The sequence below is a fragment of the Mobula birostris genome, chromosome 21, assembly GCF_030028105.1.
Source record: "Mobula birostris isolate sMobBir1 chromosome 21, sMobBir1.hap1, whole genome shotgun sequence".
Classification (NCBI taxonomy): domain Eukaryota; kingdom Metazoa; phylum Chordata; class Chondrichthyes; order Myliobatiformes; family Myliobatidae; genus Mobula; species Mobula birostris.
In genome coordinates, this window is record NC_092390.1 from 1,735,995 (window position 1) to 1,763,338 (window position 27,344).

General features: G+C 39.4%; 1 protein-coding gene across 2 annotated transcripts in view; it reads right to left on the reverse strand.

The window, feature by feature from the left end:
- The window catches only part of shoc2 (SHOC2 leucine rich repeat scaffold protein), a 132,901-nt gene that overhangs the window by 22,347 nt on the left and 83,210 nt on the right, over nucleotides 1–27,344 (reverse strand). For both annotated transcript variants that reach the window (XM_072239835.1, XM_072239836.1), the window contains 3 exons: nucleotides 7,570–7,700; nucleotides 3,557–3,745; nucleotides 2,355–2,477 (listed from right to left, as the gene is read on the reverse strand). In XM_072239835.1, coding sequence (XP_072095936.1) covers nucleotides 2,355–2,477; nucleotides 3,557–3,745; nucleotides 7,570–7,700 — 443 coding nt within the window. The remainder of the gene's footprint in view (nucleotides 1–2,354; nucleotides 2,478–3,556; nucleotides 3,746–7,569; nucleotides 7,701–27,344) is intronic.

A 27,344-nucleotide genomic window follows, 5' to 3' on the forward strand; every position in this document is an offset into this window, starting at 1 on the left:
GAGTGAATGCAAGCAGGCTTTTTCCACTGAGGCAAGGGGAGAAAAAAACCAGAGGACATGGGTTAAGGGTGTGGGGGGGAAAAGTTTAAAGGGAACATTAGGGGGGGGCTTCTTCACACAGAGAGTGGTGGGAGTGTGGAATGAGCTGCCAGACGAGGTGGTAAATGCAGGTTCTTTTTTAACATTTAAGAATAAATTAGACAGATACATGGATGGGAGGTGTATGGAGAGATATGGACTGTGTGCAGGTCATTGGGACTAGGCAGAAAATGGTTCTGCCCAACCAAGGGCCAGAAGGTCTGTTTCTGTGCTGTAGTTTTTCTATGGTTTCTATGGCATGGGTTGATCACATCTCTGGAGGTCGTGCCCTTTAACTTAGAACCTAATTCCCTGAACTCCCTTTGAAGAACCTTGTCACTCTTCCTACACAGGTCATTGGTACCTACATGGACCACGATCTCTGCCTGTTCACTCTCCCAGTTAAGAATGCTCAGGACCCGATCCAAGATGTCTTGGATCCTGGCACCAAGGAGGCAGCATACCCTTTTCCCCTTCCTGAATGTCACCCAGTTTCCTGTGTCTTGCAGCCTGGGCGTAACTACCTCTCTCTATGTTCAATCTATCACCCCCTCAGCCTTCTGAATAATCCAGAGTTCATCCAGTTTGAGCTACAACTTTTTAACGTGTAGTGTTAGAAGCTACAGCTGGATGCACTTCTTGCAGGTGTAGTCATCAGGGACATTTGAGGTCTCCCTGCCTTCCCACATCCCACTATCCTGCCTGGCACTACTGTTCCAACTGAACAATTGTAAAGAAGGGAAAAAAATCTACCTATAGCTTTTTTTTTTGCATTCTCTGACTGAAGCCTCTCTTCACGTCTGCATGCTTTTGGCTGATTAGATATTGCATTAACAAGTGTAAAATAAAGTGGCCATTGAGTGTAGATGTAAAGCAACCAAACTTGGCTCATGTTCTAACTTTTTAAAAAAGTGAAATAGTGGCTCAATTATTGCCATATTCTGTAAGAGACTTGTTTAGGTGTACATAAGATTTCATTTCATAAACCCCACCCCTTAAAATATTAAAATTCAAAAATTTTGTTATACTTTTTAATGCCATGAACCATCTGAATTAAGATCTAAAATCCAAAATCAAAAAATCATATTGATAAGCTGATGCAACTGGGTAAGAGGAATTTTTTTAAACCTTCCAGTGTATAAGCTGGTTCAAAAGTTTTAATTATTTCAAAATTCCTTTTTCTTATTAATAGTCATTTCGAGAGATTTTTATACTTGTAAGTAAACCATAACTTCCCTCACGATGAATGTAGGAATTTGGTATTCAATCTTCAGAGCATTTCAGTTCCAAAACATTTTGTGATGCAAAATCAATGCAAACATGACAGAGACCTTGAGTCTTCATGTTGAATGCTAGCTTGTAGAGACCTTTATTACTGTGATATTTATTACTCTGTAGTGTTAGGTAAATGTAAACCCAGTCAAAGTTCATTGTAGTGAATTTTGCAAATTTGAAGTTTTGCAGCTAACTTGAGGATTGGTTTGCCTGACTTCCCCAGCACTCCCTACAACTTGCTTGTCATTGCTGAATGGTAGGTGTATTGATCTCATGTTATTCTACAAACAGTTTGACATTGCAGCTTCTATGAATAATTTAGTCCCAGGTTAACCATGCATCTACTATGGTCTCTCCCCCTCTGAAAATACTGTAGATCGTACAAATGAGACAAAAATAACATGATTTAAGAAAATGAAACAAATGGAGTAGAGGGATGGGTCAGACACAATGTAAAAAAGACAGTATGATTATCTGTTACAAGATAAATAGCTCCATTTTATTACATGGCACTAAAACAGCCTTTGTGTAGTCAATTAACTAAGTATGCAGTCCTGAAGCAATAATCATATCACAACCAAGAGAAAACCTGCAGATAAAATGCTGGAGGAACTCAAGCAGGCCAAGCAGCATCTATGAAAAAGAGTACAGCTTACGTTTCAGGCCAAGACCCTTTAGCAGGACTGGAGAAAAAAAGATGAGTGGAGTTAAGAGGTGGGGGGAGGGGAGTAAGAGGGGTGAAGTAAAGAGCTGGGAAGTTGATTGGCTGGAGAAGGGGGAAATCACGACAGTAGAGGAGACCATGTATAGACATATCAGAATAGGAATGGGTGGCCTCTGGAGATCCTGCTTTTTCTGGCAGACCTATATCTATGGCTTTTTCTTAACTCATCACCAAGCTTCTACAGCTCCAATGGGTGTGCAAAATGAAGTAAATGAGATAAGTTTTTGCAACTGAATCCTTAAGAAAATTAACAAATTTTCACGCTCAGCTTTCTTACCTCCAGAGAAACTAGTCCCGATACATCTTCCGGAATCTTTGCGAGTTGGTTGGTGGCAAGGTTCAATTCTACCATGCTTGTCCATGTTCCAAAGTCCAATGGAAGTGAAGTTAGCTGATTGTCCTACAGTGATTAGAAAATAGGTTATACATCTGGAAAGAAACAAAAATGGATGACTTCTTAAATTAATAGCATAGTTATTTTATATCTGAAATCTTTAAGCCCACTTATTCCTTTCTGTAATTAATGGTTAAAAATTAAAGACTTTTTCCATAATTTGATTTTGTGCCATTTAAACATTAAAAAGAAAAAGAAAAACAATGAAACATCTAATAAATGCCCGAAGTATTGTCTGTACTGTAGGATTAGAAAATATTGGAACATAGTTCAGAAAGAAATAGATTTTGTGCAACATTGCTACATTTCACTTCAATCCCAGACGTGACTATTTATAATACTGAACTGTAAAATGGACCAATGCAAAATATACTAATGGAACAATGAAGGGCAGAAAAAATAACTTGCTTTAGCATTTAAAGTACGATGTTTCATAATTACATTGAAAATTAACTCACCTGCTAGCAAAATGAAATGCAGCTTGAATATCAACTCTGAAGGCATCAATTATTTTAAGACATGCAAATGATCAATTACCTAAATTTATGGGACTAAGACATACTAAGACCCTGAAAGTAGTAAGTAAGGTGTTCAATTAAAGTTGGAAAAAGAATGGAAACAGAGAAATTTGCCTAGGGAAGATTTAAGAGTTAAGAGCACAAAAATTCAAAACATTACAGTGAGAATGCCATGATCTGAAACGATGCTGAACTATAAATGGTTGTCAAAGAATTAGCACCAGGCTGGGTGGCAGCCAATTTTCAACAAGTATGCAATACATTCTATACTCCAGCTTATTTTTGAAATCTTGAAGTCAGTAAACTTCAAAATTCTATTTTTAACATGCAAAATTACTTCATAATATTTTAGCTTGGATAAAAATGAACTGTCTCAGCAACTCTGCATAAGGGAACCCTCAGCATAAACACAGGATTGCGACTGAAAGTTATTTGAATCAAAATACGGGATAACATTTCCCATGCAGATTAAACTGGATTGTCAGCTTAAATTTTCTGAATTCTGTCAGAATGCAATGGTAGAAATTGTTTGAGCTTTGTCTTCTAATATTAAACTTTACCACCTACCTTCATATTCAGCTTACTCAACACTTTAGCTCTGGAGAAGATTCCAAAAGGTATTTTATTGATGCGGTTATGTTCCATGTTGAGAGAATAGATAGTAGAAAACTGTAGGGGTCCACCAACAGGATACGACTGGAAGCAATTCCTTGCTAACGTTAAACTGGTCAAGTTTGCAAGGCTTGAAAGAAGACCCTGATACAAGGAGGGAACACTTTAATTCTCCAAGTCATTTTAAACATAAATATATCTATATGGACATCTCAAAAATTCAGAGAATAATTAATTAAGCACAATCCATATGAAAATAAAGTTTAAATAAATTGCAAACAAGAAAAAATCTGCAGATGCTGGAAATCCAAGCAACACGTGCAAAAAGCTGAGTTCCTCCAGCATTGTGTGTATGTGTTGCTTAAATAAATTGTAATTGCAAAGATTTAAGTCAATTTCACAAGATGTCAACTAATTATTCTATTAAGACAAGAGATCAGCTAATGGGAATTAATGTTACAAATATTTTCTATTATACCATATCAAGAGCACATCCATCTAGATCAGGTACAAGTATCGCTAAGACTTCCTGCATTATGAAGCTTGAAGTTTGCAAAAAATCAGCACTAAGTTATCTCCTTTGATTTGCTGTAAAAGCATCCGACAGAAGACCACAGTAACCATCTGCAGAATCAACTTCCACCTAAATTATTTAAGATGTTGGGACTAAATTAAGTGCATAAATATTATTAGGTTTTCCAGTCAAATACACTCAATTTTAGACGAAATACAAAGGAAAGCTTTGCAATGACAGCTGAAGTGAAATCAAGTGGTAGTAATAGACAGAGCATAGAAGAGTTTCACCTAGATTTTGCTAGAATGGAAAGGTGCAGTTATAAGGAGAGATTGGATAGCCAGAGTTTACTCTCACTGGAATATAATACTGTAGGATGAGAATCTTCTTATAGAGATTTGTAAAATTATCAGGGGTATAAATTGACTAAAGAGTGCCTTTCTCAGGGCAGGGGAGTCTAAAACTAGTAGGTATGGGTTTAAGGAGAGAGGGAGAAATTTAAAATGTAACCGAGGAGCAAGATTTCCCACATGGATGGGGAGAGTTTCCTGGAATGAACAGACAGTAGAGGTAAATACATTTAAAAAGGTATTTGGAGAGGTATTTGCCTAGAAAAGGAATATGTTCCTACTGCATGCACAGGGGATTAACAGGCAGGGCACCAGTTAGCAAAGATGAGCCCAACAGTTTATTTTACCTTTTCTTTTACGCTTAGATTGAGAACTGCATCTCAGACAAGAGACAGCAGTATACTTTGAAAAAATAAAAATTAATGCAGATTCATATGGGAAGTATCATTGATATTATTGCTATATTAAAAACATTTTTAAAGAAATGACATTCAGTAGTGATCGGTATAGAGAACTAATTGAGTTACAAAGCAAGACTGCATTCCGTTCATAACTAAATTTGTAAATTATTTATATAATTTGCATATATCTATTTCACTAGTAAAAAGCCAACAGTAAAGATGAGATAAAGACAATGATTAGCTTTATTTGTCACATGCACATATTTAGTAAAACATACAGTAAAATAAGTCACTTGCATCAACGTTTGCAATGTGCTGGGACATCCGAGTGTCATGCTTCTGACACCAGTGCAGCTTGCCCACAGCTGACTAACCCTAACCCATACGTCTTTTTTGGAATGTGGGAGGAAACTGCAACACTCAGAGAAACCCATGCAGTCACGGGGAGAACATACAAACTCCTTATAAACCTCATCTTCTGACTGCTGGTGCTGTAAAGCATCTTTCCAACTGTGCCATCCGCCACACTGTCGTGCCAACTGCTTATTTCTTAAAAACTTAATTCCTCATTTCAATTATAACTAGAAATACACCAGCAGTCGGGAAATACTTTTAAATAGTGGATTTGATCTGTGAACCTTTATCTAACTTAGAGAATTCAAGACCTACTAAGCTCCACATAAGGGCCTGAATTTTGCAAAATATTGATAGCATGATTTCTGAGCACTAGTATGTGAATGAAGAAACAGAGGAATCTGATGAGATGCAAACTGCACTCTAATACAGATTGAGAATGGGGAGGGACAATTAACATGAAGGAAGCCCTGAACACCAACAGAGACAGAGTATCCTCATTGCTGCCCTACACACCAGCAGCATAAAGGGCAGTAAGTAGGTTTTTCTCATGACTTTTGCTTGATTTTGTTTATTCAAAATCAAGGCATCGTTGAATTGTCACAAGCCAGATAAAAGTTTTTCCCATGACTTTTGCATGATTTTGTTTATTCAAAATCAAGGCATTATTGAATTGTCACAAGCCAGATAAAGTTTGATTACTTAACTGTTTTATAAATTTAAATATGTAGTTGAAGTTTTAAATATTTTATGTAGCTTTTCTTCTTGAAGAAAAGCATCATTCTCAGTTTCTGTTTTTTTTAAAAAGAAAGATTAATATGATTTAGCCAACTCTCAATACTTTGGGATACACGAGCACTGGAAACCCATGGCCTAATTAAGGAGAGCCAGCAACACTTTGTGCGAGGCAAGTCGTGTCATACCAACTTGATTTGAGTTTCTTGACAAGGTGACGAGAAAGATTGATGAGAGTAGGGCAGCGGATGTTGTCTACATGAATTTTAGTAAGGCATTTGACAAAGTCCCTCATTGGAGGCTAATCAAGATTAAGATGCATAGGGTCCACGGCGAATTAACTGATTTCAGAACTGGGTTGTATGTAGAAAACAGAGGGTAATGGTGGAAGGACTCATTTGAGTTGGTGCTCTGTAATTAGTGGAGTTACAAGGGGATCTGTGCTGGGACATCTGCTGTTTGTAATGTATATAAATGACATGGATCAAAATTTTAGATGGGTGGGTTACTAAATTTGCGGATAATCCCAAAATTGATGGAGTTATGGATAGTGTAGAAGACTGGCAAAGACTACAGTGCAATATAGATCAGTTGCAGATATGACCAGACAAATGACAGATGGAATTTAACCCAGATAAATGTGAGGTTGCACCTCGGTTGGGCCATTCAAGGAGACAGCACACTGTTAAGGGCAAGATCCTAACAGTGTTGCTGAGGACAGAGATCTTGGGATCCAAGTTCATAGCTCCACGAAAGTTGCTACTCAAGTCAATAAGGTGGTTAAAGTGGCTTATGGAATGCTTGCTTTTACTGCTTGAGGCATTGCATTCGAAAGTCAGGAAGTTATGTTGCAACTTTATAAAACTGGTTAGGCCACATCTAGAGTATTGCATACAGTTTTAGATGCCTCCCTATAGGAAGGATATTGGGGCTTTGGAGTGCGTGCAGAATATGTTTACAAGGTTGCCACCTGGTTTAGAGGGTATGTGCTATCAGGAGAGGCTGGAAAAACTTGGATTGTTTTGTCTGGAGTGTTGGAGGCTGAGGGGAATTCTGATAGGCTTACAATATTATCAGAGATACAGAGAGAGTGGACAGAGTGTATCCATTTCTAGAGTTGAAATGTCTAATACCAGAGGGCATGCATTGAAGGTGAGAGCAGGTAGGTTCAAAGGGGACGTGAGGACTTAAGTTTTTCCACTCAAAGTGGTTGATGCTCGGAATGCATTGCCTGGTATAGTTGTAAAGGCAAATACACTGGAGGCTTTTAAGAGCACATAGATGTAAGTAAGATGGAGGGATAGGGACATGGTGTAGGTAGTAAGGAATAGTGTTTGAGTGTTTCTGATTTGCTTTTTAGCAGATAGTTTGTTCCTGTGCTATAATGTTCTGTGTTCTAACAAATACATCACATCACCTTCCCTGGGTGAAGGGCTTCAAATCTTTCCCCAGTATATATTCAATGCTTTTTTTCTCAGAACTCTAGGTTTTAGTGTCTTGCGCTTTTGGTAGAAAGACAAAGACGTATGCAGCATATTTTTCATTACTTAAAAAGATGCTAACGATTTTCAGAAAGTCACACGTGCCTCTAAACTACTTTAATCAACCTCTTACCTCAGGTAATGTTGAGATATTATTATTCTCTAGGTTAAGCTCATCCAATTCACTACACCTTGCCAATGATCTGGGGACAGCAGATAATCTGTTGTACCTCAGTCCCAAACGACTCAGACTGGATAAATTACCTGCAATCAGAAGGTTGAACATTGAAAATGCTATTAGTATCTTCGGGAAAACATCATTTTAGCAGATTCTGTACCTTTGAAACATTTTAAAGTGGATGAAACAGATTCAAACATCACCATCACAATACTAGCTTGAAATTCATTACATAATTACGACAATCGGAAGTGGTCCACAGTAGTACTTGTAAGTTATTTCAAATCTAAATACAGCAGTATCCACAATCTAGCAGAATGCTAATTTACTATAGAGCTTTTAATCCTGGGGTCTAAAGACTCATAGTTACAGTGAAGTTAGAAAGTTTGTGAATCCTGTAGAATTTTCTCTATTTCTGCATACATATGACTGAAAATGTAATCAGATTTTCATGTTAAGTCCAAAAACTACTAGATAAAGAGAACCTAATTAAATAAATAACACAAGAAACATTATACTTGTTCATTTATTAAGAAATATGATCCAATATTACATGTATTTGTTGGAAAAAGTACGTGAACGTTTGCTTTCAGTAACTGGTGTGACCCCCTTGTACAGCAATAACTTCAACCAAACATTTCCAGTAACCGTTGACCAGTTCTGTACATCCGCTTAGAGGAATTTTAGGCCCCTTTGACACGGCCATTCCAAGACCAAAATTTTTCTTCTTCTTAAACCATTCTGTTGTTGATTTGTCTTTCAGATCACTGTCTTGATGCATTATCCAACTTCTATTAAGCTTCAGGTGACGGACTACTACCCTGACATTCTCCTGTAAAATGTCTTGATACAATTTTGAATTCATTCTTCCCTCAACAATTGCAAGCTGAGCAGGCCCTGAGACAGCAAAGCAGGCTCAAACCATGATACACCTTCCACCATGCTTCACCGTTGGGATGAGTTTTGGTGTTGATGTGCAGTGCCCTTTTTCCTCCAAACATAGCAGTGTGCATTTCTGCCAAAAAGTTCAACTTTTGTCTCATCTATCCACAGAACATTGTCCCAGAAGCATTGTAGAACATCCAGGTGGTCTTTCATAAACTTGAGATGTGCAGCAATTTTTTTTTTGGAGAGCTGTGGTTTCCTCCACCGTGTCCTTCCATGTTCAGTGGTTTTCTTACAGTGTACACATGAACAGAGAACATGAAAAGGAGGAGGTCCTTGCTGTCTTGAGGAAAATTAAAGTGGATAAATCCCCGGGACCTGACAGGGTGTTCCCTCGGACCTTGAAGGAGACTAGTGTTGAAATTGCAGGGGCCCTGGCAGAAATATTTAAAATGTCGCTGTCTACAGGTGAGGTGCCAGATGATTGGAGAGTGGCTCATGTTGTTCCGTTGTTTAAAAAAGGATCGAAAAGTAATCCGGGAAATTACAGGCCGGCAAGTTTAACGTCAGTAGTAGTTAAGTTATTGGAGGGAGTACTGAGAGACAGAATCTACAAGCATTTGGTTAGACAGGGACTTGTTAGGGAGAGTCAACATGGCTTTGTGAGTGGTAGGTCATGTTTGTCCAATCTATTGGAGTTTTTCGAGGAGGTTACCAGGAAAGTGGATGAAGGGAAGGCAGTGGATATTGTCTACATGGACTTCAGTAAGGCCTTTGACAAGGTCCCATATGGGAGGTTAGTTAGGAAAATTCAGTCGCTAGGTATACATGGAGAGGTGGTAAATTGGATTAGACATTGGCTCAATGGAAGAAGCCAAAGAGTGGTAGTAGAGAATTGCTTCTCTGAGTGGAGGCTTGTGACTAGTGGTGTGCCACAGGGATCAGTGCTGGGTCCATTGTTATTTGTCATCTATATCAATGATCTGGATGATAATGTGGTAAACTGGATCAGCAAATTTGCTGATGATACAAAGATTGGAGGTGTAGTAGACAGTGAGGAAGGTTTTCAGAGCCTGCAGAGGGACTTGGACCAGCTGGAAAAATGGGCTGAAAAATGGCAGATGGAGTTTAATACAGACAAGTGTGAGGTATTGCACGTTGGAAGAACAAACCAAGGTAGAACATACAGGGAGAATGGTAAGGCACTGAGGAGTGCAGTGGAACAGAGGGATCTGGGAATACAGATACAAAATTCCCTAAAAGTGGTGTCACAGGTAGATAGGGTCGTAAAGAGAGCTTTTGGTACATTGGCCTTTATTAATCAAAGTATTGAGTATAAGAGCTGGAATGTTATGATGAGGTTGTATAAGGCATTGGTGAGGCCGAATCTGGAGTATTGTGTTCAGTTTTGGTCACCAAATTACAGGAAGGATATAAATAAGGTTGAAAGAGTGCAGAGAAGGTTTACAAGGATGTTGTCGGGACTTGAGAAACTCAGTCACAGAGAAAGGTTGAATAGGTTAGGACTTTATTCCCTGGAGCGTAGAAGAATGAGGGGAGATTTGATAGAGGTATATAAAATTATGATGGGTATAGACAGAGTGAATGCAAGCAGGCTTTTTCCACTGAGGCAAGGGGAGAAAAAAAAATAGAGGACATGGGTTAAGGGTGAGGGGGGGAAGTTTAAAGGGAACATTAGTGGGGGCTTCTTCACACAGAGAGTGGTGGGAGTATGGAATGAGCTGCCAGACGAGGTGGTAAATGCGGGTTCTTTTTTAACATTTAAAAATAAATTGGACAGATACATGGATGGGAGGTGTATGGAGGGATATGGTCCATGTGCAGGTCAGTGGGACTAGGCAGAAAATGGTTCGGCACAGCCAAGAAGGGCCAAAAGGCCTGTTTCTGTGCTGTAGTTTCTATGGCTCTATGATCTTAGGAAGTTCTAGAGATTTCTGCAGTTCTTTTGCTGTTCCCCTTGGGTTCTTTTTCACCTCCTTCAGTATTGCATATTATGCTCTTGGTGTGATCTTTGCAGGACGCCCACTCCTAGGGAAAGTAACAACCAAGTTCCCTCCATTTGCAGACAATTTCTTTTACTGTGGACTGATGAACGTTCAGGTCTTCAGAAATGCTTTTGTACTCTTTTCCAGCTTCATGCATCTCTACAATTCTTCTTCTGAGGTCCTCAGAAAGTTGTTTTGATCGAGGCATGGTGTACATAAACATATCTTTCTTGAGAAGTGCAGGCTCTGTCAGTAATCTGACTTGGTGTGTCCTCTTTTTTTAAAAATAGGGCAGGGTACAACCCACACCTCCAATCTCATCTCATTGGTTGGAGCACCTAACTCCAAACAGCTTTTGTAGAAGGCATTACCACAGAGGTTCACATACTGTTTCCAACAAATACATGTAATGTAGGATAATTTTTCTCAATAAATAATAAGTATAATTTTTGTGTTATTTATTTAATTGGGTTCTCTTCATCTAGTTTTAGGACTTGCGTGAAGATCTCATCATATTTTAAGCCATATTTGTACAGAAATAGAGAAAATTCTACAGGCTTCACAAATTTTCTAGCACCACTGCATGTACCCAAAAATGGCATTTATTCATTCTGCATCCTGGGTATCTGATACAATTCCATACCCCCCCCCCAATTGTTTCACACCACTGTACTGGGAACGAGCCACTGCTCTCCCCTTTAATGTGGCTGGAAACTGGCATGAATCCCTACTGTATCTTGAATGTGTATGAATCTCAATCCTCTTTGTTGCACCCTGCTGTGTACCTGGATGGTCGGCAAATTACCACGCTGAAATTGCTGGGCTAGGGAGAGTTGCAGTGCTTAAAGAATAAGAGAAACAGCAGCTACTAACCATTCTCACTGAGTTGTCATCTGGATGGACAAGCGTCCGCACCAGAGTTATAAAGCAGCTCCAGAGAGGGCTGGGATTTACAGTGGCATGCAAAAGTTTGGGCACCCCTGGTCAAAATTTTTGGTACTGTGAATAGCTAAGCGAGTAAAAGATGACCTGATTTCCAAAAGGCATAAAGTTAAAGATGACACATTTCTTAATATTTTAAGCAAGATTACTTTTTTTATTTCCATCTTTTACAGTTTCAAAATACAGTCGGCCCTCTGTACCCACGGAGGATTGGTTCTATTTACACGCAGAGAGAAAGAATCTTGAAAGCTGCCGATGTTACTATTGGTTCTGCTAGTAGCACTCTAACTAGCTCTTCTTTCGGTTAGTCCTCATGAAGGGTCTCGGCCCAAAACGTCGACTGTACCTCTTCTTAGAGATGCTGCCTGGCCTGCTGCGCTCACCAACAACTTTTAAGTGTGTTGCTTGAAATTCCAGCATCTGCAGATTTCCTCGTGTTAGCATATCATTCCTGCTTTTACTATATGTTAGTGTTATTTTAGGTTTTATCTGTTATTTGGTATGATTTGGTAAGTTATTTTTTGGGTTCGGCTTACAAAAGGTTTCATAGGAATGCTCTACTTTCGGTGAGCGGGGGATACTTGTACAGTATTTTCGATCCACGGTTGGTTGAATCCGCGGATACGGAGGGCCGACTGTAACAGAAAAGGAAAAGGGCCCGAAGCAAAAGTTTGGGCACCCTGCATGGTCAGTACTTAGTAACACCCCCTTTGGCAAGTATCACAACTTCTAAGCGCTTTCTGTAGCCAGCTAAGAGTCTTTCAATTCTTGTTTGGGGGATTTTCGCCCATTCTTCCTTGCAAAAGGCTTCTAGTTCTGTAAGATTCTGGGGCCATCTTGCATGCACTGCTCTTTTGAGGTCTATCCACAGATTTTTGATGATGTTTAGGATCGGGGACTGTGAGGGCCATTGCAAAACCTTCAGCTTGCACCTCTTGAGGTAGTCCATTGTGGATTTTGAGGTGTGTTTAGGATCACAGACGGTGTGATGTTTGCTTCCAGAATTTGCTGGTATTTAATTGAATTCATTCTTCCCTCCCCGTGCCACTGGCTGCAACACAAGCCCAAAGCATGATCGATCCACCCCGGGCTTAACAGTTGGAAAGGTGATCTTTTCATGAAATTCTGCACCATTTTTCTCCAAACATACCTTTGCTCATTGCAGCCAAAAAGTTCTATTTTAACTTCATCAGTCCACAGGACTTTTTCCAAAATGCATCAGGCTTGTTTAGATGTTCCTTTGCAAACTTCTGACACTGAATTTTGTGGTGAGGACATAGGAAAGGTTTTCTTCTGATGACTCTTCCATGAAGGTCATATTTGTGCAGGTGTCGCTGAACAGTAGAACAGTGCACCACCACTCCAGAATATACTAAATCTTCCTGAAGCTCTTTTGCAGTCAAACAGGGGGTTTAGATTTGGCTTTCTAGCAATCCTACGAGCAGTTCTCTTGGAAAGTTTCCTTGGTCTCCAGACCTCAACTTGATCTCTACCGTTCCTGCTAACTGTCATTTCTTAATTACATTATGAACTGAGGAAATGGCTACCTGAAAACGCTTTGCTATCTTATAGCCTTCTCCTGCTTTGTGGGCATCATTTATTTTAATTTCCAGAGTGCTAGGCAGCTGCTCAGAGGAGCCCATGGCTGGTGATTGTTGAGACAAGGTTTGAGGAGTCAGGGTAAAGCTTTGAAATTTGCATCACCTGGCCTTTCCTAACGATGACTGCGAACAAGCCATAGCCCTAACAAGCTAATTAAGGTCTGAGACCTTGGTAAAAGTTACCTGAGAGCTCAAATCTCTTGGGGTGCCCAAACTTTTGCATGGTGCTCCTTTCCTTTTTTTCCCCACTCTAAAAATGTACAAAACAAAAATAATACACTAATCTTGCTTAAAATGTTGAAAAGAATGTTTCATCTTTAACTTCATGACTTTTGGAGATCAGTTCATCTTCTACTCACTTAACTATTCACAGTAACAGAAATTTTGACCGGGGTGCCCAAACATTTGCATGCCACTGTATGTGGGTTATTAGTACGGAGGAAGGCAGGGATTCTTGCAAGGTTCCTTACATGGCAGTGTTCAAAGTAAATTTATCAAAATACATATGTACATGTGTATGTCACCATATACTAGCCCAAGATTCATTTTCTTGCAGGCATTCACAGTAAATACAAAGAAGCAATAGCATCAATGAAAACACACACAAATAGGAGAAACAACCAATGTACAAAAGACAACAACCTGTGGAAATACAAAGAGGAAAAAAGTAACAATAATAATAAATAAATAAATAATAAATATTGAGAATGTGAGTTGTAGAGTCCTTAAACTAAGTCTACAGGTTGTGGAATCAGTTCAATGTTGGGCTAAGTGTATTCTGGTTCAAGAGCCTGATGGCTGAGGGATAATAATTGTGTCACTTGAGGCTCCTGTACATCCTTCATGTTGGCAGCAGTGAGAAGAGAGCAAGGCCTGGATGGTGGGGATCCTTGATAATGGATGCTAACTTTGCTCAATGTCATGGACTGGGCTGCATCCAGTACTTTTTGCAGGCTTTTGCATTCAACAGACTGGTGTTCTCATACCAGGCCGTGATGCAAGTCAGTATACTCTCCAAAGTTCAAAGTATATTTATGTCACCATATAAAACCTTGAGATTCATTTGCCTATGGGCATAGTCAGCAAATCAAAAGAATAGTAACAAAACTATAACGAATCAATGAAAGATTCACAAGAGAAGATAACAAACTGTGCAAAAGCAAATAGAAATAAATAGCAATAAATAATGAGAATATTAGATAATGAGATAAAGAGTCCTTACAGTCAGATCATTGGCTGTAGGAGCATTTCAACTGATGGGGCAAGCGAGTGTAGTTATCCACTTATATTGAGGGGTAGTAACTGTTCTTGAACCTGGTGGTGTGAGTCCTGAGGCTCTAGTACTTTCCTTTTAAACACAGCAGTGAAAAGAGCATGACCTGGATGGTGGAGATTTCTGATTTATGGATGCTGCTTTGCTACAACAGCATTTCATGTAGATGCACTCAATGGTTTGGAAGGCTTTATCCATGATCTACTGGCTCAAATCTACTACAGGACTTTCTTTTCAAAGGCACTGGTGTTTCCATTCCAGGCCATGATGCAGCCAGTCAATATACTCTCCACTACACATCTATAGAAGTCTGTCAAAGTTATACACTACACGCAGAATCTTCACAAACTTTTAAGCAGAGGCACTGCCATGCTTTGGCACTGCACTGTATTAGCATGTACATGCTGGACCCAGGACAGATTGTCTAAAATAATAACACAGAGGAATTTAAAATTGTTGACCCTCTCCACCTCTGATCCCCTGATGTGGACTGGCTCATGGACTTAAGTTTCCTCCTCCTGTAGTCAATAATCAGCTCTTTGGTTTTGCTGACATTAAGTGAGGTTGTGGCACCATTCCTCCAGATTTTCAATCTCCCTTCTTTCTGCTTAATCATCACCACCTTTGATTCTGCATGGCAGTGGTGTCATCAATAAACTTAAATATGGTGTTACAGCCGCATTTAAATGTGCAGCCACAATAATAAAGCAAGCAGAGCAGGGGGTTAGCACACAGCCTTGCTGCACCTGAGGTGACGGTGATTGTGAAGGAGATGTTGCCAATCAAAACTGACTGGGGTCTGCAAGTGAGGAAATAGAGGATTCAGCTGCATGAGGAATTGAGGCCTACATTTTGAAACCTATTGATTAATTTTGAGGGGATGATAGTATCGATACATTAAATACCAACATATCATGAGAGTTTTGCAGTGGTATTCAATTTTGCATTCAAGATTATAAAAGTTTAATACTGAGCAAATTTTGTTTCATGTCAGATTTCCAACAATTTCAGTTTTTAAAATTTTCATTTAGTACTATGCTATCCTCGTGACAAAGGAAATGCTTAGATTGTAGATTTATCATCTCACATGAAATTCTGGTTATCTGTCAAAGGGTACATTTGACCATTTCCTGTTTACATGATATTTAACATGTTGTTTAAAAAAACTTTCCAAACCACGATTTGCCTCAGTTCGAATGTCAGCAACTGAAAAATCAAAAAAACTGCACAGGCTGAGAATCTGAAATGAGAACAGAAAATGCTGGAAACCCTCTGCAAGTCAGGCAGAATCTGTGGAAAGAAAAATGGAGTTCATGCTCCAGGTCAAAGACCCTTCAACATAGTTGCATTTCAAATGTCAACAACTTAGGCTTGAGGGATAAAACTATAGTGGAAAATGGGGAACAGTCTAGCAACTTTAAATGTTGTAACATAGATCACTGATAAAATCAACCACCCGCAAGCCAGTTTAAGTTTGCACTTGGCTGATTAGCATTGATTCCTAATGTTTTTTTTTTGTGTGCTGTTTAACACTTTTCAATGCAAAGCATTTAATCACCACCCCATCTATTCCTGAACCGAAGAGCCAGTTAGGAGTCAACTACATTGCTGGGTCTTGAACAATGTATACTTCCCTTAAGAACACAAGAAAAGATTTTCCTGGGAATCCAGAAGGTTCATGGGCAGCAGGATAGCGTGGTGATCAGTGCATCATTTTACAGTATCTGTGATTATCAGTCAGAGTGCAATTCCTGCCACTGCCTGTATGGCGTTTGTACAGGCACTTCTTCCCATGACTGTGTAGGCTTCCTCACACATTCCAAGATGCATGGTTAGTGTTAATCAGTTGTGGGCATATCAGATTAGTACTGGAAGTGTGGCAACACTTGCCGGCTGCCCAGCTCAATCCTCATTGATTTGCTACAAACACATTTCAATGTACATGTGATAAATAAAACTAATCTTTATCAGCTGTTATTGAGGCTAATCTTTTCATTAATTTTAATTAGAGTTTAACTGCCCCAGCTACTGGACCTGGAACTTGTGTCCAAATTTCTGACTGTTATTCAACTAATTTATCCATTAAACTATTAACCAAACTCTACCAGTCACCTAGGCATAACATGTAGACTGACATTTCCACACAGAAATCAGTGAGTTCTGCAAGAAATGCCCCCTTCCAGATAAGATAGCAAATCAACACCCTGATCCTCCTGATGTTTGAATTAACTTGCAAGCCACTGAAATGCAGTTATTACAGAGGAAACTGAAATATATGCCCTGACATTTTTATGCACAAATAAATATTTAGATTTCAGCCTTAAATGATCCACTGGTATTGTCTAACCAGAAATCAAATCAAGTTTAATTATCATTCAAACCATACACAGATACAACTGAATGAGACAGCATTTCTCTGGGGCTAAGGTGCAAAATATTTAACCTAGCAAACATTCAAAATAACAAGTAACATAATTAAAAATAGAGAGCAAAGAAGCATATTCACTTAAAAAAAACATATACAGTCCAAGACCTTGAGCAACAATACCCAGCAATCGAATCATAAACCCCCAGCAGTGTGCAGACACATGCAATCCAGCCTGCCATTCCATTGTTTGAATATGGGAGGGCAGTAGCAACGGGAGAGGCCAGGCCCCAACCTACTCAGCCATGCTGTGAACACTTCCGCGTCTCTCACTTGGTCTGCAGCAGCAGGCAAGCCTGAGGCTTGAGACCTAGTCCTCCTTACAACCAAGGCTACATAGCTCCCATGTCATCTGTCCCTCCAAAAGACAAGGGTAACAGGCTTGCAGCAACTTACAATATCACTGTCTGACAGAGTCTTGTGATGGCAAGTGAAATGTCTGTGACAATCTCCCACGGTTATACTGCATCAACTCTGATGCTTCTGCAACCAGGACAAGTCCTCCATAGCCAAACTGGCTCCTTGATATCCCAGGGGGCTCCTCCAATATCCCAACCAGCTACTTTGATACCTCGGCCAGCTTCACCTCCAACACCAGTCCAGCTACTCCGATTGACAAGTAGCTCACTGATAGAGTAGCCCTGCAGTAACAGGTGTTCTTAAAGTAGAATTGTCTTTGGATCGCAAAAAAACAAATTCTACGAAGAGAAAAGCACCTCTGATTGGCCCAATTCTACTGTGTTTGCATTTACACGCGCCACCATCTTACCAGAACTTGCACAATGATATGACCAGCATCCTGGCACACAACAACACAAATGATTGTTGTTAATGCAGACATGTCATTAAATGCTGTAGGCACAATTCACCTACTGGCTTCCATCGCACCACACCCCCTCACCTCTCTATACCAACTAACTTCTCTCAGTGTTCTGACCTAAACATTGAGATTTCTTGCACCCTTCCCACAAATGCTGTTCAACCCAGTGAGTTCCTACAGTGGATGGTTTGAGACTCCAGATTCCAGCATCTACAGACGTTTGTGTCTTCATTGAGTGATGAGAAAGAAGAAATATTTTAGTATGATTTAGGTAAGGTTGTGGGATTGGTTAGATGAAATGTAATGAGGATAAATTTTAAGTTATCTACTTTGATACAGCACCAAAGCATCAGATTATCTGAACAGCAATAGATTAGAAGGATAGGTACAATTTCCTGGTAAACAAGCAAATGTAAACAGCAAATGGTAAGTTGGCCTTCATAACACGGGGATTTAAGTACAGGAGCTCACTATCTTGCTGCAATTGCTTAGGGTCTTGTTCACTGTTAATTCTCCGCTGCACAGCCGCACATTAACTTCCACATATATAGCCTTTATTGCCTTGCAGCTGGAACTTAATACGTTAATTTTGAAATAATGCTAATATACTGTAATTGTGAAATACTCTAATTATGTTAATAAATATAATCCATAAATTTCCAAAAAAATGAACCATTTATTTACTTTGAAACATTTTAGAGCTTCAATGTGCTTACACTGTCAGTGTTTCAAGTAACAACACTGTTACAAATAAACAGTGTTGTTACTTGAAACACTGACAGAGTAAGCACATTGAATGGAATGGAAGTTGGTAGCTCACTGGCTTGCTGAATGTCAATGCCATCTAGTCAAAACACTTTACTTTTGCCATTGTGCTTTTAAATTATTTTGACTGTCTGATATTGTTTACTTGTGTTTTAAGTTATGGTTTGTGTGATGTGAAAAATTCTATATTTTGAATTTCTTGGTAAATCTTTCAAAAAAAAAGCGCATTACAAAAAAAATTAAGCGTTGCACAGTTTTCAGGCCATATAAACATTTTCCCCTCAGTGCAATGGTTGATCCCCACAGCTGTAAAAAAAAAAAAAACCCACAAAAATAGAGGGAACATTGGTCTTGGTAAGAGCATACCTTGTGCATTGTACATGGTTTGGGTTTCCTATTCTGAGAAAAGTAGTCCTACTACAAAAGCAATGAAGCAAAGGCTCACCTGAGATGGCATGAGTGATGTATCAAGAGAAATTGAGTCAACTGCGATCATTCACTAGATTATATTCACCTTACATGCCTCCAACATAATGGCATGAATATCGATTACTCCTTCCTTCTTTTATTCCCCACTCTGGCCTCTTACCTCATCTCACCCTCCTCCTTTCTCTCCACTGGTCCATTCTCCTCTCCTATCAGATTCCGTCCTCTCCAGTTGTTTACCTTTCCTATCCGCCTGGCTTCACCTATCAGCTCCAGCCCCTTGGTATGAATATTGAATTCTCCAACTTCCGGTAGTCCCCTCCCCCTCTCTTCCCCCATCCCAGTTTCACTCTGTCCCCTCCCCCAGCTGCCTATCACCTCCTTCAAGGTTCCGCCTCCTTTTACTACCCACTGTGCTTTCCCCTATTCCTTCTTCACCTTTCCTGCCTATCCCCCCCCCACCCCTTTAACTTTCCCCTTTCTGGTTTTTCACCTGGCACCTACCACCTTCTCCTTCCCACCCTCCCCCCCCACCTTCTTTTTTAGGCCTCTGCCCCTTCCCTCTTCAGTCCTGCTGAAGGTTCCAGCCCGAAACGTTGACTGATCATTTCCACGGATGCTGCCCGACCTGCTGAGTTCCTCCAGCGTGTTGTGAGAGTTGCTTTGACCCCAGCATCTGCAGGGTATTTTGTGGTTAAGCTTCTAGCTAGGCTTCTTCCCTTTTTTTCCTGGCATTTTCCACTTTACTTTCCAGTCCTGAAGAAAGGTCTCAGCCCAAAATGGGAACCAATTTATTTCCACATATGCTGCCTGACCTACTGAGCATTTTGTGTGTGTTGCTTTGGATTTTAAGCATCTGCAGAATTCCTAGTGTTTATATTCATTAGAGTTTAGAACCAGTACTGGGTATGACTCTAAACTGCAACTGGTGATGAGGCTCTGATTGGGGACTTTCAGAGCTTCAGGGAAAGTGGAGTTACCCCTTAGTCATTCATTGCTCCCAGGACCGCTCTGACCCGGAACAGTAGCACCTGCAAGGGTTCCTGCTCAGGATACGAGCGAAGGCCAACGGCAGATCCGGCAGGTTCAGTAACTGAACTTATGATGGAGAAGGCAGATGAGCTAGGACCTCAAATGTCAACGGCTATAGTACAGGCGGATGAACATTTGGGAAGAGAAATGGCGATTTCTTTAGTTCGTCCAATAGTAGGCAATAGCGAACCACCATTGCAATTTGCTAAGAAAACCATGGTCAAACTCACAAAATGTATCACACAACAGCAGTGTCAAGAGGATCTTCAAGACAACTCTGAAGATGTTTCGCTCTGTAGGGTTGATTCTGGCCAGCAGGGAATCGCTGACCATCATCAAGCTACTGCTCATAAAATTAAAGTAACACAAAAGAAAATTATTGCCACTTGGAATGCAAGAACCCTATATCAAGCAGGAAGATTGGACAATATGATAAAGGAAGTGGAAAGACTAAAGATCAACATCATGGGAATTAGCGAAGTTCGTTGGATAGGTGCTGGAACATGTCAGATTAGAAATAAAACACTAGTTTATTCTTGTGGAACATCCCTTACTAATAGAGTAGGAATTCTTATGGATGAAAACATGGCAAAAATTGTTTTAGGACATTGGGCAATATCAGAAAGAATGCTCCTTGTTAGATTCAGAGGGCAACCATTTGATTTAGCAATCATACAGGTATATGCACCAACAGATGGAACAAATGAAGATATAGATAAATTCTATGAAGAGCTTGAACAAGCAAAGAATGGATGCAAATCTCAAGATATTGTTATTGTCATGGGAGATCTAAATGCTGAAGTAGGACAAGGTGCTGATGGAAATACCATAGGAAAATTTGGACTAAGGGAAAGAAATGAGAGGTGAGAAATGGGTAGAATGGTGCAAGATGAATAATCAGGTCACTATGAATATCTACTTTCAAAACCATCCAAGACGCTTGCGGACCTGGAAAAGTCCAGGTGATAACACCAGAAATCAAACTGACTTTATTACTATAAGCCAAAGATTTAGAAACTCACTGACTCAATGCAAAACTTATCCAGGTGCAGACTGTAATAGTGACCATAACCCAGTAGTATGTCATGTAAAAGTAAAACTTAAAAACCTGAATAATCCCTCCACTACTTGCAATTACTTAAAGAAGAAAACTTAAGACAAAAATTTACAATTGAAGTAAGGAACAGATTTCAAAGTCCAGAAATAGAATCTGTTGAAGGTGATAGCAATCATGTAGCAATGAAATTTAACTCTCTAAAGGATGCCTTGGTAGAATCAGCAAAGTCAGTGATTCCTAAAAAAGAAAAAAGCACAAAGAATAAATGGATGACAGATGAAATCAAAAATCTAATGGAAGAAAGGAGACGTAAGAAAGCAAATCCTATAGAATACAAGTCTTTAGATAAAAAAGTTAAAAGCTTATGTCAAAAAGCCAAAGAATGATTAAACCAGGAATGTGAGCAAATAGAAAGAATCCCTATTACTGATCGAAAAAGGTTACATCAACAAATCAAGAATATCACTGGTAAAAAGCTCCTCTGTTCTTCAGATGGATGTTTGAAAGCAAAGGACGGTACCATTATCATGGAAAAAGATGAGATTGTGAACAGCTGGACTGAGTATATTCAGGAATTGTTTGAAGACAATTGAGGCGAAAAACCAGAAATTAAGAACATTGAAGGTCCAAGTATTTTTAAATCTGAAGTTCGTAATGCAATAAATAAGAAGAAGAAAGGAAAGGCAGCAGGTCCTGATGAATTAGTAACAGAACAAATTATTGCCTGAAGATTATGGAATTGAAAAACTTACTGATTTAACCAATGAAATTTATGAGACTGGAATAATACCAGGAGAGATGAAAAAATCAGTATTTATCATTCTTCCTAAGAAACCTGGAGCAATAGAATGTGAATTACATAGGACCATAAGTTTAGTGAGTCATATCACCAAGATACTTCTACGAATTTTGATGACAAGAGCTAAAAGTAAGATACAAGCTGAAACAGGTAAAGAACAATGTGGTTTTGTGAAAGACAAAGGTACAAGAAATGCAATATTGATGTTAAAGATACTATCAGAAGGAGCTATTCAAGTGCAAAGATTTGTTTGTTTTATCGACTACACAAAAGCACTTGATAAAGTGAAGCACAATAAGTTATTTGATATATTACAGAAAACTCTAGATCTAGATTTGAATGACCTCCACCTAATCAGAAATCTGTACTGGGAACAAACTGCCGCTGTAAGAATAAATGGAGAAGTGAATCAGTTTACAAAAATCAAGAGAGGCGTTAGACAAGGGTGTGTTTTCTCCACTGATTTATTTAATGTGTACAGTGAAACAATATTACAAAAAATAAGAGACATCTTGGGAATCAAAGTTGGCAGTGAAAACATCAATAATTTCAGGTATACGGATGACACCGTGTTAATTGCAAGTACGGAGGACGAACTACAAAACTTAATTGATGTAATTGTTGAAGAAAGTGCAAAATTGGGTCTATCAATTGCAAAAAGACAGAATGTATGATATCCAAAAAGAAGGAGAATCCTATCTGCAGGCTGAGAATAAATGGGGAAGACATAAAACAAATACAGAACTTTTGCTACTTAGGAAGCTGGGTGACATCAGATGGCAGGTGTGACTTGGACATCAAAAGAAGAATAGGGATGGCAAAAGACACCTTTACAAGAATGAAGAGTATACTGACCAAAACCAAACTAGGCATGACAACCCGCCTCAGAGTACTGAAATGTTACGTTTATGTTATATGGCTCAGAATGTTGGACAGCATCTAGGAACATGAGGAAATGAATTGAAGCAGCAGAGATGTGGTTTTTGAGGAGGATGCAAAGAATATCATGGATGAAATGAATATCTAACAAGGATGTCATGAACAGAGCAAACACAAAAAGAGAATAATGTATGAGATCATGAAAAGGCAACGTAACTTCATTGGACATGTGATTAGGAAAGAGGAGTTAGAATGCACGATAATTATGGGAAGATTGAAGGGAAGAAAGCAAGGGGAAGAAGGCAAGAGGGAGACAAAGACAAACGATGATGGAGACAGCAGCCAGAGAACTGGAAATGAATACCAATGAATTGATCCACTTGACCCAAAACAGGAGTGTTTGGGCCATGGAAGTCAAAGCTCAAACTGGGCATGGCACATGATGATGATGATGATGATGATGATGATGATGATAGTTTAGAACAATGAGAAGGGGTCTCATAGAAACCTACAAATTTATAACGAGACTGGATAGACGAGATATATGAAGGAGACTCACAAAGGCAGGGGACTAACATCAGAGAGGAGGTACAGGAATCTGAAGACATACACTCCTGTAGGAGCAGCTTCTTCCCTTCTGCCATTAGGTTTCTGAACGGATCCATAAGTACTACCTCACTATATTTGCCCTCCTTTTGCACTACTAATTTAAGTTTTAAAAATAAATTTCTAGCTGTAATTTAGATTTGTATGTATAGCACTGTACTGCTGCTGCAAAACAAATATCACGATATATGTCAATAATATTAAACCTGAATCTGACTCCTGCACAAGTATATGCTGTTTAACATTGAGACAAGGAAAATTTCTTCTGTAGAAAGGTAAATCTCCGCAAATCTCCACCACTAAGAAGTATCTGAATGTTAAAAACATTCATTGAATAGAATATGGCTCTTAGAGCTTAAGGAATAGTGACACAGTGATAAAGCAATCAACTGTAAACAAATGAAGGGTCAGGTGACCCATTTCTGCTCCTGTTTTTCCATTTATGCCCTTTGCACTGTAGTTTCATTCTCACTGAGAAGTGATTTGAAAAACAAGTACAGAAACTAAGTCTGAACTAAAACTAAAGTGATGGAAATACGCAGCTAGCCAGGCAGTATCAGTAGAAAGAGAAACAGATAATATTCCTAACCCATGACCTTTCATCAGACCAATAGTAAAGAAAATATATCAACCTGAAACATTAACCATCTCCCTCCTCTCTACAGAACAAACTTGAAACAAATTGTGTTATATAAGGCTTTGGGGTAAAAGCACACCATCAAGCAGGACTCTGTTCAGAGGTTCTGAAGGTGAAGTACAATATAACCAGCAATACGTTTTAACATAGATAATGTTCAGCGGTACAACTCAAACTCAGAGGCTATTCCGCATTTCAACTGGTAAGCTAAGAAAAAGATTTGAAATTGAACTTTTCTATTTAAATTCCCCACTTGCATCTTATCCAAACCATTTTAGATTATGTTAAGTAACCATTTAAAGTTTGCCTTTAAATTGAGATTTCCGATTTCATAATTGGCTAACCATCTGAATAATATCAAATATGCAGGTACCACCAGCAGCTAACCCACTAGATTCGTTGACTTCTTGGAATCCAATCAGTAGAGGGAGGGACTATATTTTCAAAAGTGACCACAATACCTGTTGCTGTTTGCACACCAAAGTACTAAATAAAGGCAGGAATAACCATGGGGGATTTCAATATGCAGGTAGATTAGAAAAAGCAGGTTGGTGCTGGATCCCAACCGAGGGAATTGTAGAATGTCTACAAGATTTTTTTTTTTAAAGAGCAGCTTGTGATTGAGCCCACTAGGGGAAAGGCAATTCTGGATTGGATGTTGTGTAATGAATCGGATTTGATCAGGGAGCTTAAAGTAAAGGAATCCTTGGGAGACAATGATCATAAAATGATAGAATTCACCCAGCAGCTTAAGGAGAAGCTAAAGTCAGATGTATTAGTATCACAGTGGAGCAAATGGAACTACAGAGGCATGAGAGAAGAGATGCCAAAGTTGTTTGGAAGGGGAAACCAGTAGGAATAATGGCAGAACAGTGAAGGCTGGAGTTTGTGGGAGCAATCTGAAAAGTTGCAGAATAGGTGCAAGATGAAGTGTTCTTAAGGGATGATTATTGGGAATTTAGAGGACTGGGAAGCTTTTAAAAACCAACAGAAGGCAACGAAAAAACCATGAGAAGAGAAAAGATGAAATATGAAGTTAGCCAATAACATCAAAGAGGATACCAGAAATTTTTTCAGATAAATGAAGAGCAAAACAGAGAAGAGAGTGGATATTGCACCACTGCTCACTGATATAGTAATGATGTAGAAAATGAGGTGGTAATGGGATCCAAAGAAAAAGCAGACGAACAATAAGTATTTTGCGTCAGTCCAGTCTTCACTTTGGAAGACAATAGCAGCATGCCAAAAATTTGAAAACGTGTCAGGGCAGTAGTGAGTGCTGTTGCTATTACTAGGGAGAAGGTGCTTGGAAGGCTGAAAGGTCTGAAGGAAGATACATCACCTGGACCAGATGGACTACACTCCAGGGTTCTGAAAAAGGTAGCTGACGAGATTGTTGAGGCATCTTTCAAAAATTACCAGATTCTGGAATGGATCCAGAGGACTATAAAATTGCTAATGCCACTCCACTCTTGAAGTAGGGAGAAGAATGAAAATTAAAGGCCAGTTAGTCTTACTTCAGTGATTGGGAAGATGTTAGAGTCTCTTACTAAGGAGGATACTTCGGGGTACTTGGAGGTGCATTATGAAGTAGGCCAAAGTCAGCATGACTTCCATATAGGGAAATCTTTGGAACTGAGGGAATAACAGGCAGAATAGACAAAGGAGAGTCAGTAGATGTTACTTACTTGGATGTTCAGAAGGCCTTTGACAAAGAGCCACACATGAGGCTGCTTAACAAGAGCCTATGGTACTACAAGAAAGATACTAGCATGTATAGAAGATTGGTTAATCGGTAGGAGGCAAAGAGTCAGAATAAAAGGGGCCTATGCTGGTTGGCTGCTGGTGATAAATAGTGTTCCACAGAGGCTGGTATTGGGACTGCTTCTTTACACATTATACGTCAATGGTTTGGATGACAGAATTGATACCTTTGTGGCCAAGTTTGCAAACAATACCAAGACAGCTGAAGGGGCAGGTAATGTTGAGGAACAAGGAGTCTGCAGAAGAACTTGGACAGATTGGGAGAATGGACAAAGAAATGGCAGATATAGTGTAGGGAATTGATGGGCATGTACATTGATAAAAGGAATAAAGGCATAGATTTTTTTTCTAAACTGACAGAAAATTCTAAATTAGAATTGCAAAGAGATCTGGGAGTTCTTGTGCAGGATTTTCTAAAAGTTAACTTCCAGGTTGAAACAGTGGTAAGGAGGCAAATGCAGTGTTAGCATTCATATTGAAAGGACGAGAATACAAAAACAAGGATGTGATGCAAAGGCTTTATAAGGCATTGGTCAGTCCACAATTGGAATACTGTGAGCATGGTAGCATTGTGGTTAGCACAATGCTTTACAGTACCAGTGACCAGGGTTCAATTCCCACTACTGCCTGTAAGGAATTTGTACATTCTCTCCGTGACCGCTTGGGCTTCCTCTGTGCGCTCCGATTTCCTCCAACAGTCCAAAGACGTACCAGTTGACAGGTTAATTGGTCATTGCAAATTGTCCCGTGATTAGACGAGGGTTAAATTGGGACTGCTATGTGGCTTGGCTTGAAGGACCAGAAGGCCTACTCCAAGCTGTATGCAAATAAATCAATAAAAAATATAAATAAATTTTGGGCCCATAGCTAAGAAAAGATGTACTGGCATTGTTGACGGTTCAGAAGACGTTCAGAAGAATGATTCCAAGAATGAAAGGAGCTTTTGATGATCTGTACTTGCTGGAGTTTAGATGAATGAGAGGGGAATCTCACTGAAACCTATCGAATATTGAAAGGCCTAGACAGAGTGGATGTGGAAAGGATGTTTCCTATAGGGAACAAGTCTAAGACCAAGAGGGCAAAGCCTCAGAGTAGAGGGACATCCACTTAAAACAAAGATGAGGAGAAATTTCTTTAGCCAGAGAAGAGTGAATTTGTGGAATTCATTGCCACAGATGCTATGGAGGCCAAGTTATTGAGTCTATTTAAAGCAGAGGTTGATGGGTTCTTGGTTAGTCAGGGCATCAATAGTTACAGGGAGATGGCAAGAGAATGGGGCTGACTAATATTAACACACATAAAAAATGCTGGTGAACGCAGCAGGCTAGGCAGCATCTACAGGAAGAGGTACAGTCGACGTTTCGGGCCGAGACCCTTCGTCAGATGCTGCCTGGCCTGCTGTGTTCACCAGCATTTTTTGTGTGTGTTGCTTGAATTTCCAGCATCTGCAGATTTCCTCGTGTTTGCCTGACTAATATCAAACCAGCCGTGATGGAATGGCGGAGCAAACTCTATGGACTGAGGAGCCTAATTTTGCTCTTACGTCCTATAGTCTGATAATCAAATCAGCAAAATGAACTCAAGGCCTAAGGTGACAAACTGATCGCAATAATAATCTCCTTTTGAAAGCTTTTGACTCCTATGAAGAATTTATTCATATCAATTTAGAAGTAAATCAAAGACGACAAAAGTTGATATTGTATTTTTTTTAATTGAGATACAGCATAGAATAGGTTCTTATGGCTCTTTGAGCTGCACCACCCAGTAATGCCCGATTTAATCCTAGCCTAATCATGGAACAATTTACAATGAC